This window comes from Melospiza melodia, chromosome 2, assembly GCF_035770615.1.
Source record: "Melospiza melodia melodia isolate bMelMel2 chromosome 2, bMelMel2.pri, whole genome shotgun sequence".
Taxonomy (NCBI): Eukaryota; Metazoa; Chordata; class Aves; order Passeriformes; family Passerellidae; genus Melospiza; species Melospiza melodia.
The window spans coordinates 16,023,200-16,038,888 of record NC_086195.1 but is presented as its reverse complement, the minus strand read 5'-3'; the positions used below and the strand labels follow the sequence as shown (position 1 = coordinate 16,038,888).

The 15,689-nt window shown below is 41.7% G+C and overlaps 1 protein-coding gene across 3 annotated transcripts in view; it reads right to left on the bottom strand.

Moving 5' to 3' along the window:
- SH3KBP1 (SH3 domain containing kinase binding protein 1) overlaps window positions 1-15,689 on the bottom strand; it is a 211,463-nt gene extending 195,774 nt beyond the window's left edge. For all 3 annotated transcript variants that reach the window (XM_063182713.1, XM_063182721.1, XM_063182728.1), the window contains exon 1: window positions 15,547-15,689. In XM_063182713.1, the coding sequence (XP_063038783.1) occupies window positions 15,547-15,550 (4 nt within the window). In that variant the 5' untranslated portion in view covers window positions 15,551-15,689. The remainder of the gene's footprint in view (window positions 1-15,546) is intronic.

Sequence of the window (15,689 nt, the reverse complement as noted above, 5' to 3'; positions counted from 1 at the left end):
TGAACAGGCCTTGGAGTCATCATTCTCCCAAAATGGAAAAGCCTCATAAAAAAATTGGTTAAATACCAATATACCTCTGACTTTACAGCTTAAATGTAAATTACAACTGGGACTTTTAAGAAAGCTTGAGCTGTTAGTTTTGCAGCATGTCTGTGGCACAAAAAAATAACTTCAACATTTTGTTTCTACTTGATTGCAAAAGCAAGATCCATAATTTCCTTGAAAAATTAGTTCCAAACTTTGCTCAACTTTTAACATTTTTCTTTTGCAATCCTAGCAGGAATAGTACACCCTGCTAAAAGTATTTGCAAGGGTTTCACTTCATGAAAAAGAAAAGCTGTAGGGGAAGGAAAAATCAATATCAGAAGGAAAAGCAGTACTATTTAATCTTCAAGATGTTAAATTCATGCTACATGATAAACAGCAGCTCTTCCACTTAGACAACAGCCTTCAGTTTACATTAGATTTCCTATTTCCCCTTTGCAAACAATGGGGGGGAGCTAAAGGTCACATCCTAGAATAGCACCTTCACTGCATCACTGCTCAAAGGGCAGAGCAGCCACAGAAGGGGCACCCAAATCAGATTGCCCGGGGTCCCTCCTTGTGACAGCCACAAATCCTCCCCAGCTGCGCCTGGGACAGCCCAGGGAGCCACAGAGAGCTCAGGGCAGGTGGGAAGCACTGGGGGAAGCTCTGAGGTGGGAATTCACAGTCACACACAGGCACACAACAGAGGAGCTGCCAGAGGACCCCAACCACGTCCTAACCCACAGGACAGGGAGCACCTGGCCTGGCACTGTCCTGATGTGGCTCCTCTCTGGGCAGCAGCAGGGCTGAAGCCACTCCAGCTGACAGAACACCTGAGCTGTCCTCCAAGGAAAGAAGAGAGCTAGTTTTCTGTTTTTCAAAGAGGTGTGCTTGGTTCCAGTTTTTAGAACAAACAAACACACAGTTATTTGAGTGGAAATCACCCAGTAGGACAAGAAATACTTTATATTCCAGCTAAGCCACTTGGTATGACCACAATCCATTGAAAAAAATCTCACATTTACAGTCAGGTGAAGAACAACAGTAAGTCAGTGTATTTTTGTATTTATGTAGGTCCTTTTCACACAAAATATACATCTCATAGCAAGTCTGTAGTAAACTGCTTTAGGTAGGTATTTCTAGGAAACACTATGAATTTAATTTTTTTCCTAAGCCTATCATAGTAGTTGCCTCTAAGTGAATTCATAGTGTCACACCGTATCTCTGATACAAACTTTCTATGCAATATGCCAAAGCACATCTGAACACCAGAAACCTTGCACATGTAACTGTGGAGTAAACAAGGAAAGATCACTGTGGTAGTTCCAGGTGGCAGCAGTAACATCTATATTCTCTCTTAATACCACTTTGGATCCAATAATACATGTTAGACTTTATTGGGATGAGTCTCCTTAACTGTTTAGAAATACTGAGATGGCATAGATACTCTTTGGCATTCATGTGGCTGTCAGTCAGAGGAAACATTTCTATTCCATGAATTAATTGATCTTTTCCTGCAGGCAAAATGGTCTTTCTGCCTTGGACAACAAACTACTCAAATCACATTTTTGCAACTGAAAGAGACTAATTTTAATGTAATGCTTTGGTTCTATCTAGCCGAAGTGCCTCTCAACTACAGCATTTGTTCCCAATGCACACGGCATGCACAAACAAACCTACTTTAAATTCACATTGTCAAGTTTGCAGACAACGTGCATTGTGTTAACCTGTAACTAAAGAAATTTAGTGCTTCTCAGAGGCAAAAGTGTATTGAGAGCTGTTCAACTTTGGAATTGCTCTTTCCCTTAGAAAGGACACAAGGACCCATTCAGAAGTAGTGGAAGACATTAAATTCAGAGGAAAACATTTAACGTTATCATCTTGATGTGAGTTCCTGCCTCCTCCAATATAAAAACAAGTCCAAGTTCTGAACACTGTAAATTATTATACCCACTGCCGAGAAAAACAGAAAAGGAGAAGAGTACTTAAGGTAAAAGACAAATAAGTCCCATTTGACAAACTATATCTTCATACAAACTTGTTAGTAATGCTTCTCTACTCTTGCAGTTTCTAAATCTCATTCTCAGACAACTGAGAGGACATAGGAAGGATATGATACTTCTTCAAAACAAAAAGGAGAGATAACAGCTAAATACACCCAGAACTATTTATAAAACTATCACTTGGCTAAATTCATGAGAACTGCTACTAAATGGATGTATCACCATATAAAGTAAACAGGATACAAAAGCTGATGCCATGATAGTAAGTGATGCCATGATAGTAAGTGCTGTGTTAAATTACTCCCAAGTACTAGCCCAGTATTCTAGTCCCAAAATTGCCTTCATAATACTTATAGATGTTGATGGATGGTACTGAGGTGAAAAGACAAATGAATAAAAAATTAAAAAGACAAGGAATAAGCACCTTTTCAGAGATGATGTAGCATCATTTAACCCTCAGGAAGATGAGCAGAGATTGTGATCAACAAGTGGTTCACAGTCTTCATATTGTGCGATGGATAGCATTCGTTAAAACTCTGAGCTTCTACACCAGCAGCATCCACCTCATCTCATTAACATCAGAGAGAAGCATGAATGTGATTATGAATATGATCTCAGAGGAGCTTGGAGGATTTCACTAGATGCCTAAGCTGTTACTATCACCACACGTCTTTGCCAAAAGTAGCAACCCTTTTGCACAGGAGGAGGATGGGGAGAATACAACATACTCCTCTGCATCTCAGCCACATTTGCTGGAAGTGCTCATAAAAATGGTGTTACATTAAAGAACCAGACTGAAAAGTGGTGCACAGATACATCCTGTTGAGGTATTCTTGCTTTTGGAAGTGGCAGTTTCTGCAAGAGATTGCTGGCAGCAGTAGCCTGATATAGCCAAAATCCTCAGACTATGCTACAGTCTGAGTCTTTTGCTGTGTGATGCCAGCTGCAGACAAACACCGTGTCTTATAACAATTTCAAAGTTATGTTGTTTTCCCTCAGTTCAATGGAATTCTATCATTTTTAAGACAGCAGTTACAAAATATTTACCCCAGCAGCAACTTTTCTGATTCCACCTGTCAAATGCTAGGACTACAAGCCAGTGCTGTGTTTTTACTGATGCACAATAAACTGTCACAGAGACATGCACTGTGCAACAGCGAGGAGCTGGGCTGGATGGAGAGCAGAAATAATCAGCTTTTTTCTTTCTAACCTCTCACATAAATCCAAGCATTTCAAGCTACAAAACTTCACATTCAGAGGAAGGTCAGGCCCAGTATGGAACTTCTCATAATTTCTCATAGTTTCATAATTTATAAGTGAAATTAAAGGACTCAGCTATTGTGCAATGGACTATTGGGCATTACAGGAGCTCTAACTTCTGTGTGTGTGTACTGGGGCTCACAGCCCTAAGTACAAGAGCTCAGGTGATGGGAAATTTGCATTTCATCACTATGGTCCAAAACAACACCTACACACCAGCATTAAGCCATCTCCACTAAGCCAGCAACCACCAAACTTCCTCAATTATGTGAGCACCAATGGAAGGAAGTGCGGGAATATTTGGAGAAAGGACACATGTGGCTAAAAGAACACCTTTAAAACCTATCAATATAATATCTTCTTGATTAATAAAGAAATATCATGAAAGTGCTGCTTATGACCCTTAGCATCTTCTCTTTTAACATCAGGTTCTATTATTCTCCTTCAAACTGTGGTAAGAACAATAGGACTGAGAAAAAAAATGCTGCTTTAGAAATTACTGCATATATGAATTCACAAGTTCCAGACAATCCTTGGGCAAATAAACTTCACTACTATATCAGATAACATGTGTCACTACTATATCAGATAACATGTGCATCAAAAAACTTTCAATTTTAGATTTCAGGATGCAATTCTGGAGTAATAAGTTTTTGATGGTATCTTTAATGCCTCTGTTTTCTCAGCTCAAATCAGTTTCTGCAGGTAATGTTTTTTGGATGTCACAATAAATGGAATTCACAAAGTAACTTTTTTTCTTTTATGAACAAAAATCCACATCAGAGGCATTAGCTGGTATGTTTTGTTTTAATGGTGCTTTTCAAAATCCCATGTGACCCTGGTAGGCCTGGGCAATGAAGCACTTGCATTAACATTTTTTTAGTTTATTTTTCTCTTTGAAAAATTCTCTTGGTTTTGAACAAGGCAAAGCCTTTCAGAAAGCAGAGATTATGCTGCAATTAGAAGACACAGCTCTTTCAACAGGTATCTCTGGTAGCAGGTTAAATGTCTCAAGAAGTCTCTTCCACCTGAAAAAACACTTCCTTCCAAGGGATCCTCTGTAACTCTTACAATGAGAACAACCTCCAAAAGGGAGACCCTACACAGAGCTCCTCCTCAGAAGAACAATCCTGAAAGCAAAACCTGATGCAGCCAAAGAAGTACATCTGAAAGTTTATCCCTGGCTTTCATCGTGAGCCAGAACAGCTTGTGACCCGACGATAGCCTTGTTCCAGAAGGGAATCTGAGCCACTCTGTGCTGCCTGAATGGGAATGCTCAGCAGAGCTGCTCACAGAGTGAAAGCACAAACAACAGTCAGCATTTAGACAGAAGAACCCATTGCTGCACTGAGGATGGGGGGAAAAGGGGGAGAAAGCAGCAGGATGGTTTTGTGGGACCCAAGGAAACAAACAGAGGCAATAAACCCCATTGTTTTATAGGCTGTTATTCTTCTGACAGCCTGCTCCTCTCATCCACCCCCAGTAACCAGCACTGGTACTGTCTGGAACAGAACAAAGTGTGTGGCCAAGGAAGTAACAACAGCACAGATTCTCCTCAAGACAGATAGAACTTCCTCAGGTGCTGGCACAGAATCTCTCTACAGCACCCAGGAGGCAGCAGGCAGGAAAAACCATGCAACCAAGAGAACCAGAGAGGACAGCAATAAGGTGGTCACTGAGCACTTCTTCCAAGGCTAACGAGACAGCTCTACTTTTCCATCTAAGGAAAAGTTTCCTGAACTTTATCCCCTTAATGACCTTCCCTGGTTTTGAGTGGTACAGGTTCTTAGAGTGAAGGAAATGGGAAGCCAAAACTAATTGTAGATTTCAGAGGGTCTGGAGAGGCAAAGAGTGTTTCTTACATTCAGTTTCTCTGCCTACAAGGCTGCATTTACATCAGCTCCTTGTTTTTGGTTCAAGAGAGACACTGACAGACTTGAACAGATAGGAACTGAAATTCTACTTAAAATAGCAACATCCTGCTTTAAAGTTCTCCAAATTAAAAAAGAAAAAACAACACTGGAACTTCACAATCTGATTTGTGGCTTTGCCAACTCCTACAACCTGTTTTACTCCACATAACATAGGCATCACTCTTCCATCAGAAAATTTCAAAAACGTGGCTGGCAAAACACCATGTGCAACACACACCTCAGCATTATTCCAGGGTAGCAATTTCAACTTTGAAAAATCTTTGCAGATTAAAGCAATAGTCTCTAAAAGATAGTCAGTCCCTTTTCTTCCTTCCCATCATATTTATGGGATTCCAGCCAAAGTTTTCTTCTGTCCCTAATTTCAAATAAAACACATAAAGGATCAGCTACAATTGTGCTGTATTCTACACCAGATTGCCTTCAGAGTTCTGTATATCTTTGCATCTTAATTTAGGGAATCTTGAGACTCTAAGTGAAATACATAAGAAAGCTTTCTAAAAAGGGAAGTAGTACATTTGAAAGACAGGTCAAAGAAAGAAAGATGAATTTGAAGGAAGTGCATATGAAAACATGGGATGACAGAGCACCAGGTATGTGAACAGAAAAAAAAAAAGACTGAAGAGTATCTTTCCTGAGAAACAGCTGAGAAACTGTAATGTAGATTTATTTTTAAAAGAAAAAAAAAAAAACACTCTAAGAATCAAAAAGCACCACAACACATTAACCCAAGGCAACAAAACAGCACAACTTACAAAGGGAAAGAAGCATCCATGTACTTCTGTAAGTGATGAGAAGAGGTGCAACTGCTTTCTGACAGAATGAGGTGAAGGAATGAGAAACACACAGGAACAAACAAGAATGTTTTCTCCACAACTGTGAACAAACTATCAAATACACTGCAGAGGAATACATATTAATAGATGTCTCATGACTCCAGAACCAGTGCAGACAATTTTGAATTGACACAAGATAGTTCATCATGAACTAGAAGGTATCTTATCTTAATCTTCCACAAACCACAGTCAGATAATTGAGATGTCCCTAATCAAAAGCACTATTTATAGGTGCTTCATACACAGAAATGGTGGCCTTTAAAATAAGTAGCATGGTTAATGCAAATCAAAGTGAGCAATTCTGAAGGGCGCTATGAGCTGACAGAACAAAGAGCATTCAAACTGACCTCAGAGGTCAAAGGAAAACTGACAAGTGTATTTCTACTGTTTTCAAATGAAGCTGAATAAAGGTGTTTGATGAATGAAACGAGCAGCAGATACAAGGGGCTTTTGTATTAAGTTTCAAAGAAAATAAAGATCTTTTCCATTTTAAAAGAGATTACTGGATGGAGGAGGAAATAGCAGCTGTCCAGGAAGATGAACATTAAAAACAATCATAACCAAAGATAACAGCAGCAGGAAGATTTCTCTCCCAGTTGAAAGGTTGTTTCTTGCAAAAGAAAGAGCTGATCTTACTTGTACAAATTAGCTGGCCATTCAAGGATAAATCTCTTTTCATCACACATTTAGTCAAGCAAGGAAGAAGTCAGAGAAGGATTTTGCTTATTAAGCAAACCTCCCATCAATAAAATAGCAGTTAACTAGCCTGGATGAACCAGACACACAAATCCCTTCATTAACCACATGTTACCTCTACGATGTTGGAGCAGTTCTATACAGAAAGATAAACTTGACCCACTGTGATCTACCAGACTTACACAGAAAGAAGCAACAAAGAAAGAGGCAATTGAGGAGCCGGCCAAATCTATAAGGTAACTACTTAAAAGCCAACAAAAACCACAAAATACTCAGGTTTTTGTCACCTGGAAAATTAACTTTGTTGTTCAAGTCACTAACAAAAATAGCTACAAAGAACACATTTCCAACATTCAGGATACAGCAATTAGCAATGAATCAAGATTAAAAGTAATCTCGTATCAGACTGAGATTAACAACTGAACTAGTTACATGATCAGCTCAGTTCAGCAAATGGCTAAGAACCTTAAAATGAGATGAAACTTAATTGTTACCATTTTCATTAAACAACTGCAACAAAAGCACAGAAGTGTATCAAACTTCAGATCTACTAAAGAGGTTTAACTGTTTAACTTCAACATCAATATTTAAGTCAGAACCAAATCTGGATTTCAAGATTGCATAGCAATGAACCTTGTCTTTCCCACATGCAATCTAAAAATACAGATATAAAAAAGGAAAAGCTTGTAAGCTTTCAAACTGGTGTTCTCCACAACTGTTGGAACCCTGATGTTTCTCTGAACAAAAATTAAAATCAAATAATAAGGTGTAGCACATGCCATCAAAAAATCTTTAATATAATGAGGGTTTATAAATTTGTAGACATTTTTTTTACTCTCCTGGAACTAATTTATTTTTTTCATTTTATTAATGAGTGAAGTTACAAGCATTTCTTTCTACCAGGCCTGCGATTCTTTACTACCATGGTGCAATTTTGTCTTCCCTGCCAGCAGGACCTGCCTGGAAGCACTGCTGCTCACTCTCAGGTGTTCAGCAATTCCCACTGTCACAAACTGCAGGATTGTGCATTCAAGGCAAGGCTCTCAAGGTTTTCACTCTCTGCACTCATTTCTCCATCCCTTCCTCTCACCCAACCATTTAAAGTCTGATGGAAACAAAGTCAGGTTCCTCTAGGGTTAGAATTATTTCCTTTTTTTTTTTTTAGGAGTTGTCTGAGGTATGTTGGCTGCCTTGTGTAAACTTTTGAGGGTTTTTTTAATGTGATCATTAAGCAGAAAAGTTGGATAGTTGTATTCAATGAAACTGGCCGTTCTGCAATTTCAATGAAATTGAAATAGTACCAGGCTATTTCATGGGAAATTAAGGTGGTCTTGTCTGGGGTGAAATGCTTTCATAGGATATTTTTCCATAAAGCTGTTGATGACAATAAATAAATGTTCATAAGAAATGAATCACGAAAAAGAAAAGTACTGCAGTAGTCAATCTTCATCAACATTCAAATACTGTTTATAAATAAGCATCAAAACTCTTCCAAAGTAAGCCACTAATCCCTACATTTGGAAGCACAAGGCCAAAGATAAAACATTTTTTTATAAATGGTCCAAATTTAACAGCAAAGAAGTTTTTTAAACCTTGCCATAACAAAACCTCTAAATAAAGGCATCTTTTCCTGGGCACAGTTTGGAATCTGGTGTGCCCTTTGACAGTGGGAAATAGAGGAGCACTAACAGCTCAATAAGAGCTCAGTGAGACCTCCCCAAAAGAACAGCAGGAATGAGAAAAACACTGAAAAATTAAGCTGAGGTCTTGCTGCTTGCCAGTTTTATATCTGTCACAAGGACAGAAAATTTTCAATGCTGCACAAGCCTATCAGGAAAAAAAATCAACTCTGCCAAGTTACCAGAGTATGAAAAATGATTTTTTTGCCAGTGGTGAGGATGAATCAGCAACCACAGATAGAGAACATATTTAACTTAAACCTGACATGGAAGTTCTCAAAGAATGCTTTACAATTGGCTCAATAATGAAAAGTTCTTTATGTGTACACTTATATTCTGATACTGCTGCTACCTTTAACAAAAACATTTATAAATCCAGCTCATGGGGGAAGACAGGACTACACACAAAGAGAGCCAGGCTGGCACAAGTAGTCCATACAGCACCAGCAGTGGCACTGACCCCCAAGAACTTCTTCCCACAAAACCAACCTAAAACAAACAAAACACTCTGAAGTGACTTTTGTGTGTGTTTGCTTTTAGACCCCATTATCAATAAAAAGCACCAATATGCTGCTTTTTAAGGTAACAAGCAAGTTCCTGGAAATTACAAGCAGAGAACACAACGTGTTATGAGTATTCCTATTTTGCACGGGTGGTTTTTGTGTTTGCTTGTTTTAGGCGAGTTGGGTTTTTTTAAATGTAAGTCACAAATTCATTAATACAAATTACTGCTGGGACATAAACCACTTAATTTTTAAATACAATTGGTGTGACCACTGAAAGCTAATTAAATATTGATAGATCATTTTGAATGCTTTGGGTTGGGAGGGACCCTTAAAGGTCTAGACCTATTCTAATTGGGCCTTGACTTGCAACACATGCCATGAATCTATATTGACAGTTCCAAAAAGGCGTTATCTCCTCGGGGAGCAATGCTGACTTTGATCTTCGAATAAATGAATAAACTTACACTCTTTTTTACACTGGTTTTGGTGTGAGCAGGTTTCAATTGTCAGAAGTGATTTAGCTGCACAGTCTGAAAGACAGAGAATGAGGTAAAGAGGAACTTTTTCCTTCTGTACAATACTTCTAATGAAATCCAAAGGCAGAGTTCAAAAGACACCTCTTTACACTGACACTACTGATTAATCAGAAGTTAGGGATATTTCTCTTGTATAAATGCTCAGCTTTCTATAATACCTTATCTTTGTTGCTAAAGAGAATTTTTTAAGCACAAACAATTTCTGATCCACAACTCCACACAATTCTTCATACTAAATCAGAAGCACAAATTCTCAGGAGCACTCCCACTGTAACACAAACTGCTCTAAGACTGGGAACAAAGACATCCTTTCCCCTTTCACTGTTTGTCCTCCAGGATCCTCCATTCTCTAAGGCAAAGTTATGTTAGCAACAAAGCACAGCCAAGACCTTGCAGCAGTCATCTCACCACACAGAATTTATGTGGATTTACCACTGCATTCTCAGGAGCTGCTTTCTACTGATGCTTCTCAGCTATCAATAACAAAAAGGAGGGAGAAGACAACTTGATTTGCTAACACAATCCATGACTACTGAACTGCAGTATTTGCATATTCTCTCACACACAGGGACTTCAAGCTTTTATTGTGTTTCCTCTCAGTGTGAAGCAGACTGTCAGCAATTACTTTTACATTAGCTGAATTACTGAATCTTGATACTCACCTCCTCCATCATTCCCCTCCCCCTAATATATTCTTTCATCATTCCTCAGTGTACAGAATGCAGATATGGCCTGCAGCTACTTCCTGCCTTGGCATCAAGGGAAAACATCCGCTCCCTGGCCCAGGATTTTAAAAACCACACAGATAGGAGCCATACAAAATCCATCATCTTTTTTTATAAGCTTGCTCTGTAGCAGCAGGATCAGAGCAAAACAACAGATCCCATCTCTGCAGCTGTTTTCACTCCTTTGATCTCATCAGGGCTAACCTGCTTGCAGCACGTCAGTCAGTGACCTCTAACACATCAGACCTGAAATTTCAGCTGCTCATTTCACGTTCCCAAGCTCTCCTTTTTCTCCTCCTAACACATGCAACCCTTGCCCTGTAAGCAGGGAAGGAGTCAATGCATTATCTACAAGGCCAACACTGATCTCCCATACAAATCCTGATATACCACGTTCTTAAAACACCCTCTAACATCCAGTGGGCAACAACTACAAAATAAACAATCTTAATAACACCAGAGATAAATTGTATACATTGTATATAATTGTATTGAAAAATTGTATTTATTACATTAGTAACAGTTTAAACAAAAATATGTACGCACTCAGCATTCATATCAAAACAAAACTGCTTCTCAAGAAAGTGTTTTATTACATTACATTGTTATTATTACATGCTCATTACATTCCCTCCTCAAACCCAGGCAACTAAAAAAACCCTTTTCTAGCAGCTCTATTGTCATTTTCTACATATGAATCTTTGACTAGCACAAAACAAGCAAGAATTCTGTTCTTTTAAGAAACCATCTATTTTAAGTATTATGTTCTTTATCACACTTCCTGAGCTAAAAGCAACAGTTAATATAAAAAACAACTCTAATGGAGAGTCCAGGAAGAAAGAGCTACTGCAAAGGAGCAAGCAGAAGAGATGCCATAATCATGAATTATTTTTATAATCCTTTACATATACACACGTTTACATATTTTATATTTCTTGATTTCCAACCCCAATCTTGATCCATATAGAAGGCAGCTCTGACAACCTTTTATGACAGGAGTGTCATTATCTCTTGATTTCTAGGAAAAGAAAACTTCACACCAGCTATTTTTAAATGAAACTTTATACAGATTACTGAAAGTATTTTATTACAGTTCATGAAAACTCCACTGAAACTCAGATCATAAGCCACTCACAGGCTGTATAATGCCACCAAACCACTGGACATCTGATCCTGAACAGCTCCAATGTAGCTGCTTTCTTGTGAGAAACAAACCTACCAACGACCACAAAAGAATTAAAATCAGTAACACCCCCTATGAGGAGAATAAAGACTTTTTATGAGTTGGGAAGGATTTTTGCACAACTTTTTTCCTATAAAGACACTTTACAGTTGCTTAAAACCTTATTTTAAAAAAAGAAATCCAAGTGAAAAAAGTCATGCTAATCATCTTTACTTTTCCTTATTCAGCTGAAACTGTTCAACTGCCTTCAAGGATGACTGGAATGGCAAATACTATTTCTATTTTTAAAATCTTACAGCTATTTCACTGAAAGGCTCCAATATCTTCACCATTTTGGCAAGGCAACCACAAGCACACCTACCATCTTCTGTGTTCAACTTCTGCTAAGCTCAGGCCTCAAAAATTCATCGTTTTAGACGGGAGAGCAGGGCTGCTGGAGCTCTCCAGCTGCGCTCCCCAGGTGTCTCCACGGGGCCAAGCAGGAGTTTAGATGGGGCACAGCCCTGGTGCTGGGGTCAGCCTGGCCCCACAGGCAGGAAATGTGCTCAGAGCACTCCCTCTGATGATGCTGTGATAAGAGAGAGGAAGGCAGAGGAAGCAGCAAGTCTGAAATGCGTAAAGAGAAACAGAGGAGGGGGAAAGTTGAGGGCAGGGGATAGAGAAGAATTTAGAAAATGAAAAAAAAAAATTAAGAATGGTAAAAACAGAAAAAGGGATTCCAACTAGTACAGAAAAATCCCACTCTCACATAGACTGAATTCTTTTGATTGCATTATCTCTTGGTGTAATATTCCTTTGGTGTGTACAAACCAGCTGCAGTATTCCACAGCAAGCACCTTTCTCAGCCAATTATGTAAAACCACCCAGACAACAGCTGCCTGCCAGGGGAAGCAATCTAGCTGGTTCTAAGGGCACAAGACTCTGGATCCACACTCCCAACTGTGGTGGCAGCAGAGGTGATGGATGTGATTTCACTAAACAAAAGCAGCACTTCCTCTCTTCCCCTTTCCAAACAGCAGAGCTTTAACAATACCTTGAAAAACATTTAGATGAAAAAATATTGATGAAGAAAGTGTTTAAGCATTGTGATGAAGGTTTCATAGCTTCATTGCAATGCTATTATACAGGACCCACAACTCATTTAATGCACTAAACTGGCTGTGCTCTGAACTTGAGCAAAGACTGCACAGCAGAAGAAACAATTTTCCTTCATTTACTGCAGAAGTTGAGAGGCAGAAGAAAGGATTTTCTTTCACAGCAGAAGAAAAGATTTTCCTTCATTTACTGCAGAAGCTGGGAGGTGTGCCTCGACTGGCAGAAGGAGCTGCACAGCTGCTTTGTGATGATGGCAGTCAAACTCCGCTCTCTAAAATCACACTTCTAATCTTGCATTTTCTAAATTTGACAAGCAGTACATTCCAAACCAGGTTTCCCCATATCTACTTTGTTTTCTGCGCCTTCAGCTTCAGGAGCACAGTCTGATTTGTGGACACTCCATGCTCTTGCAGTTGAGACTGAGTTCCCTGACCACACTCGAGTCTAAGTAGTTTCAAAATGAAACAGACCCAAAAGCAACAACAAACAAACAACCCTCTCCCACACCCATGTCCCCACAAAACACCACATCTTCAGTTCTCAAACATTTAAGGAGAGGGACCAAGCTTGTTTCACTGCATTCATTATTACCTTCAACATCTTTGCCTTATCCCCCCTTTTTTATGTTGTACCATTATTGCACTCAACTCTCCTGAGAAGTCCATTCCAAGTGCAAATTAATTAATTTTAATGTACTCTCCCTATAATGTCATAGAAGAGCTCATAAAACACCAATTACACAAGGAATTTCTTGTAAGGTTTGGGGTGTGTGCTGTAAAGAAGCACTGAATCTCAGCATACAGGTATGTATAACATACACCCAATATACACACATGCACAGGGCTGGGCTTAAAACACCCTGCAGTGCCACTGAGAAAATATAAATGGTTAATATAAGAAGGCTTACAAGTAATCTAAAAAAAAAAGAAAAAATAGGAATCCTGAGTAGGATTAGTACACAAATTCCTAGTAGGAATAGTACACAAAGAATTCACCTATTCTCTTCTGCATCTGAGATACCTTACAAAAATGTTAACTATGTTAAAAATGTGTTTAATAAAACTGCTTTCATTTGATATCTCCTATAAAGATTTTACTTTCATACTATGCATATCTTCACCTCCTTTCACAATTTTTCTATTTGTTTGCAAACTATGAGAATCAATTATCATTTAGATATGAAAAAATATTAAATCAGATCTACCTTCCCTCCACTCCCATTTTGCAAAGCAAAGTATGACTGAATCATGATGATTTGGGAAAGTCATCACCCAAATGAGCTTTAAAGAAACCAGATGTTTAGGATCATTGCCCAGGAGAGGGATGGGTGAGTAAAAAGAAAAAAGATGGCCTTTACTACCAAGTTACTGTATTAAAAACCTTCCTAGAGCTCTATCAATGCAAATCACTTTGTTGGTTCTTTATTGCTTTACTAAATCTTTTGAACCATGAAGGCTAATATTTGGACTATGGAGCAAATTGAAATCAGAAAAGCCTTATTGTATCACAATACAAAGTTAGTAAGAAATAAATGCATTGGAAGAGGATAAGAAACCAAAAATAATTTTTAAAAAATTCCTATGACATGCCCTAGTGAGTAGAGATTCTGCTCCATTCAGCAGTTACAAACCCTAACTCTCAATACAGCACTATGTTTAGAGCCTCATCTGTTGTGACAGAGGACAGAAGTTGAGGGCTGTGTCAGTGCGCGGCAGAGCAGCCCTGCCGAGCCCCTGCGATGCCCCGGTCAGCCGCGGCAGCCGGGGGTGCCGGCCCACCCTCGGAGCCCAGCCGGATCAATGGGGCCAGCGAGCTGCACAGGGATGGGCCCATCTCAGCCCCAACGGGAGGGATAACTGGAAGTCGATAGCAAAAAGCTTCTGCTTAATCTGGCAACACACAGGTAGAGCAGCTGTGCATCCCTCCCATAGCACCCCGCAAAGTAATCTCTCAAAGAACAAAGGGGGGATATATTTCCCACTATATTCCCAGCGTCGCTGTACTACAACAGGTGAAATGGTGTAAAATGTCCTCCCACATCACGCATTACATTCAGTCGTTTCGGTGATGCTGCCCTTAGGTTTCCCCACAGTCCGACCGCATTTCCGCCGCCGTGAGCGAGGCGGGCAGCGGGGCCTGGGGACATCCAAGAGCCGCTGACATTTCGGAGCACCGTGCGCTGCTGCCTCCAGACACCGGCCGGTGTGTGCACCGAGCTGCCCACCGACACCGCCGCTTCTTTTGTTCCCGCCTATCCGTCATTTTCCGCCGGGCACCGCGCTGGGCAGAGCGAGCCGCGGCCGCCGCACTCCCCGTGCGCATCGCTCAGCCCGCGCCTGGCACCGCCGCTGCCGCCGCCTCGCCCGCATGAGGGACAATTCACCCCATCCTCCGTGCCTGCCCCTGCACAGGCGACGGGCGCTGCCCAGCCCGGCCCGGGCATCCCGGCGCTGCCTCTTCCCGAAGTCCGCGGGTGACACCTCACGGGCAGCGGCAGCCGAACGCGGCCGACCCCGCGCTGTGGCTCCGAGGACCCCGGCAGCGGCCCCGGCAGCCGCCCCCGCCCGGCGGGGCAGTGCGGAACCGTGCGGGGCCGTGCAGGGCAGTGCGGGGCAGCGACGGGCGGCGCATCCCTCCCCGCCGCAGCCCTCGGAGCGCGACCTGCGCGCCCGGCACGGAGATGCCTCTTCCCTCCGCCCGGCCCGGCCCGGTGCCACCACACCCCAGAGCGCCCGGGGAGGCCGTGCCCGGCGGGAAGGCGGCGAGGCCGGGATGCTCGGGAGGGTTCGTAACCGCGTCAGCCCCGCTCGGGAGCACCCACAGCGGCAGCCCCGAGGGGCACCCGGCCGTCGCCCCGCCGCCGCCAACACCGACCTCTCCGCCTGTCACATGAAAACAATTATTGCCTCGGACGGGGGAGGGGAGGAGAAGTTAAAAGCCGTGAGGCGGAGGAGCGGAGGCCGGTGGCGGCCACCTCCCTCCCGCCGCCCCCAGAGGCACACGCACCCCTCGGCCAGCCGGGAGCCGCAGCTGGCCCCCGGCACCGCCACCTCGGCGGCCTGAACTCACCCATTTATGTCGAGCTGGGCTTCGCCTGGCAGCGACAACAGGCTGAAAGTTTGGGGCGGGTGGCCACGACGAGGAAGGGGGCGAAGGACCGCCCGAGCCGCCGCCGCGCGGAGCGGAGGCGCTGACAGAGCCGCTCCCTCCTC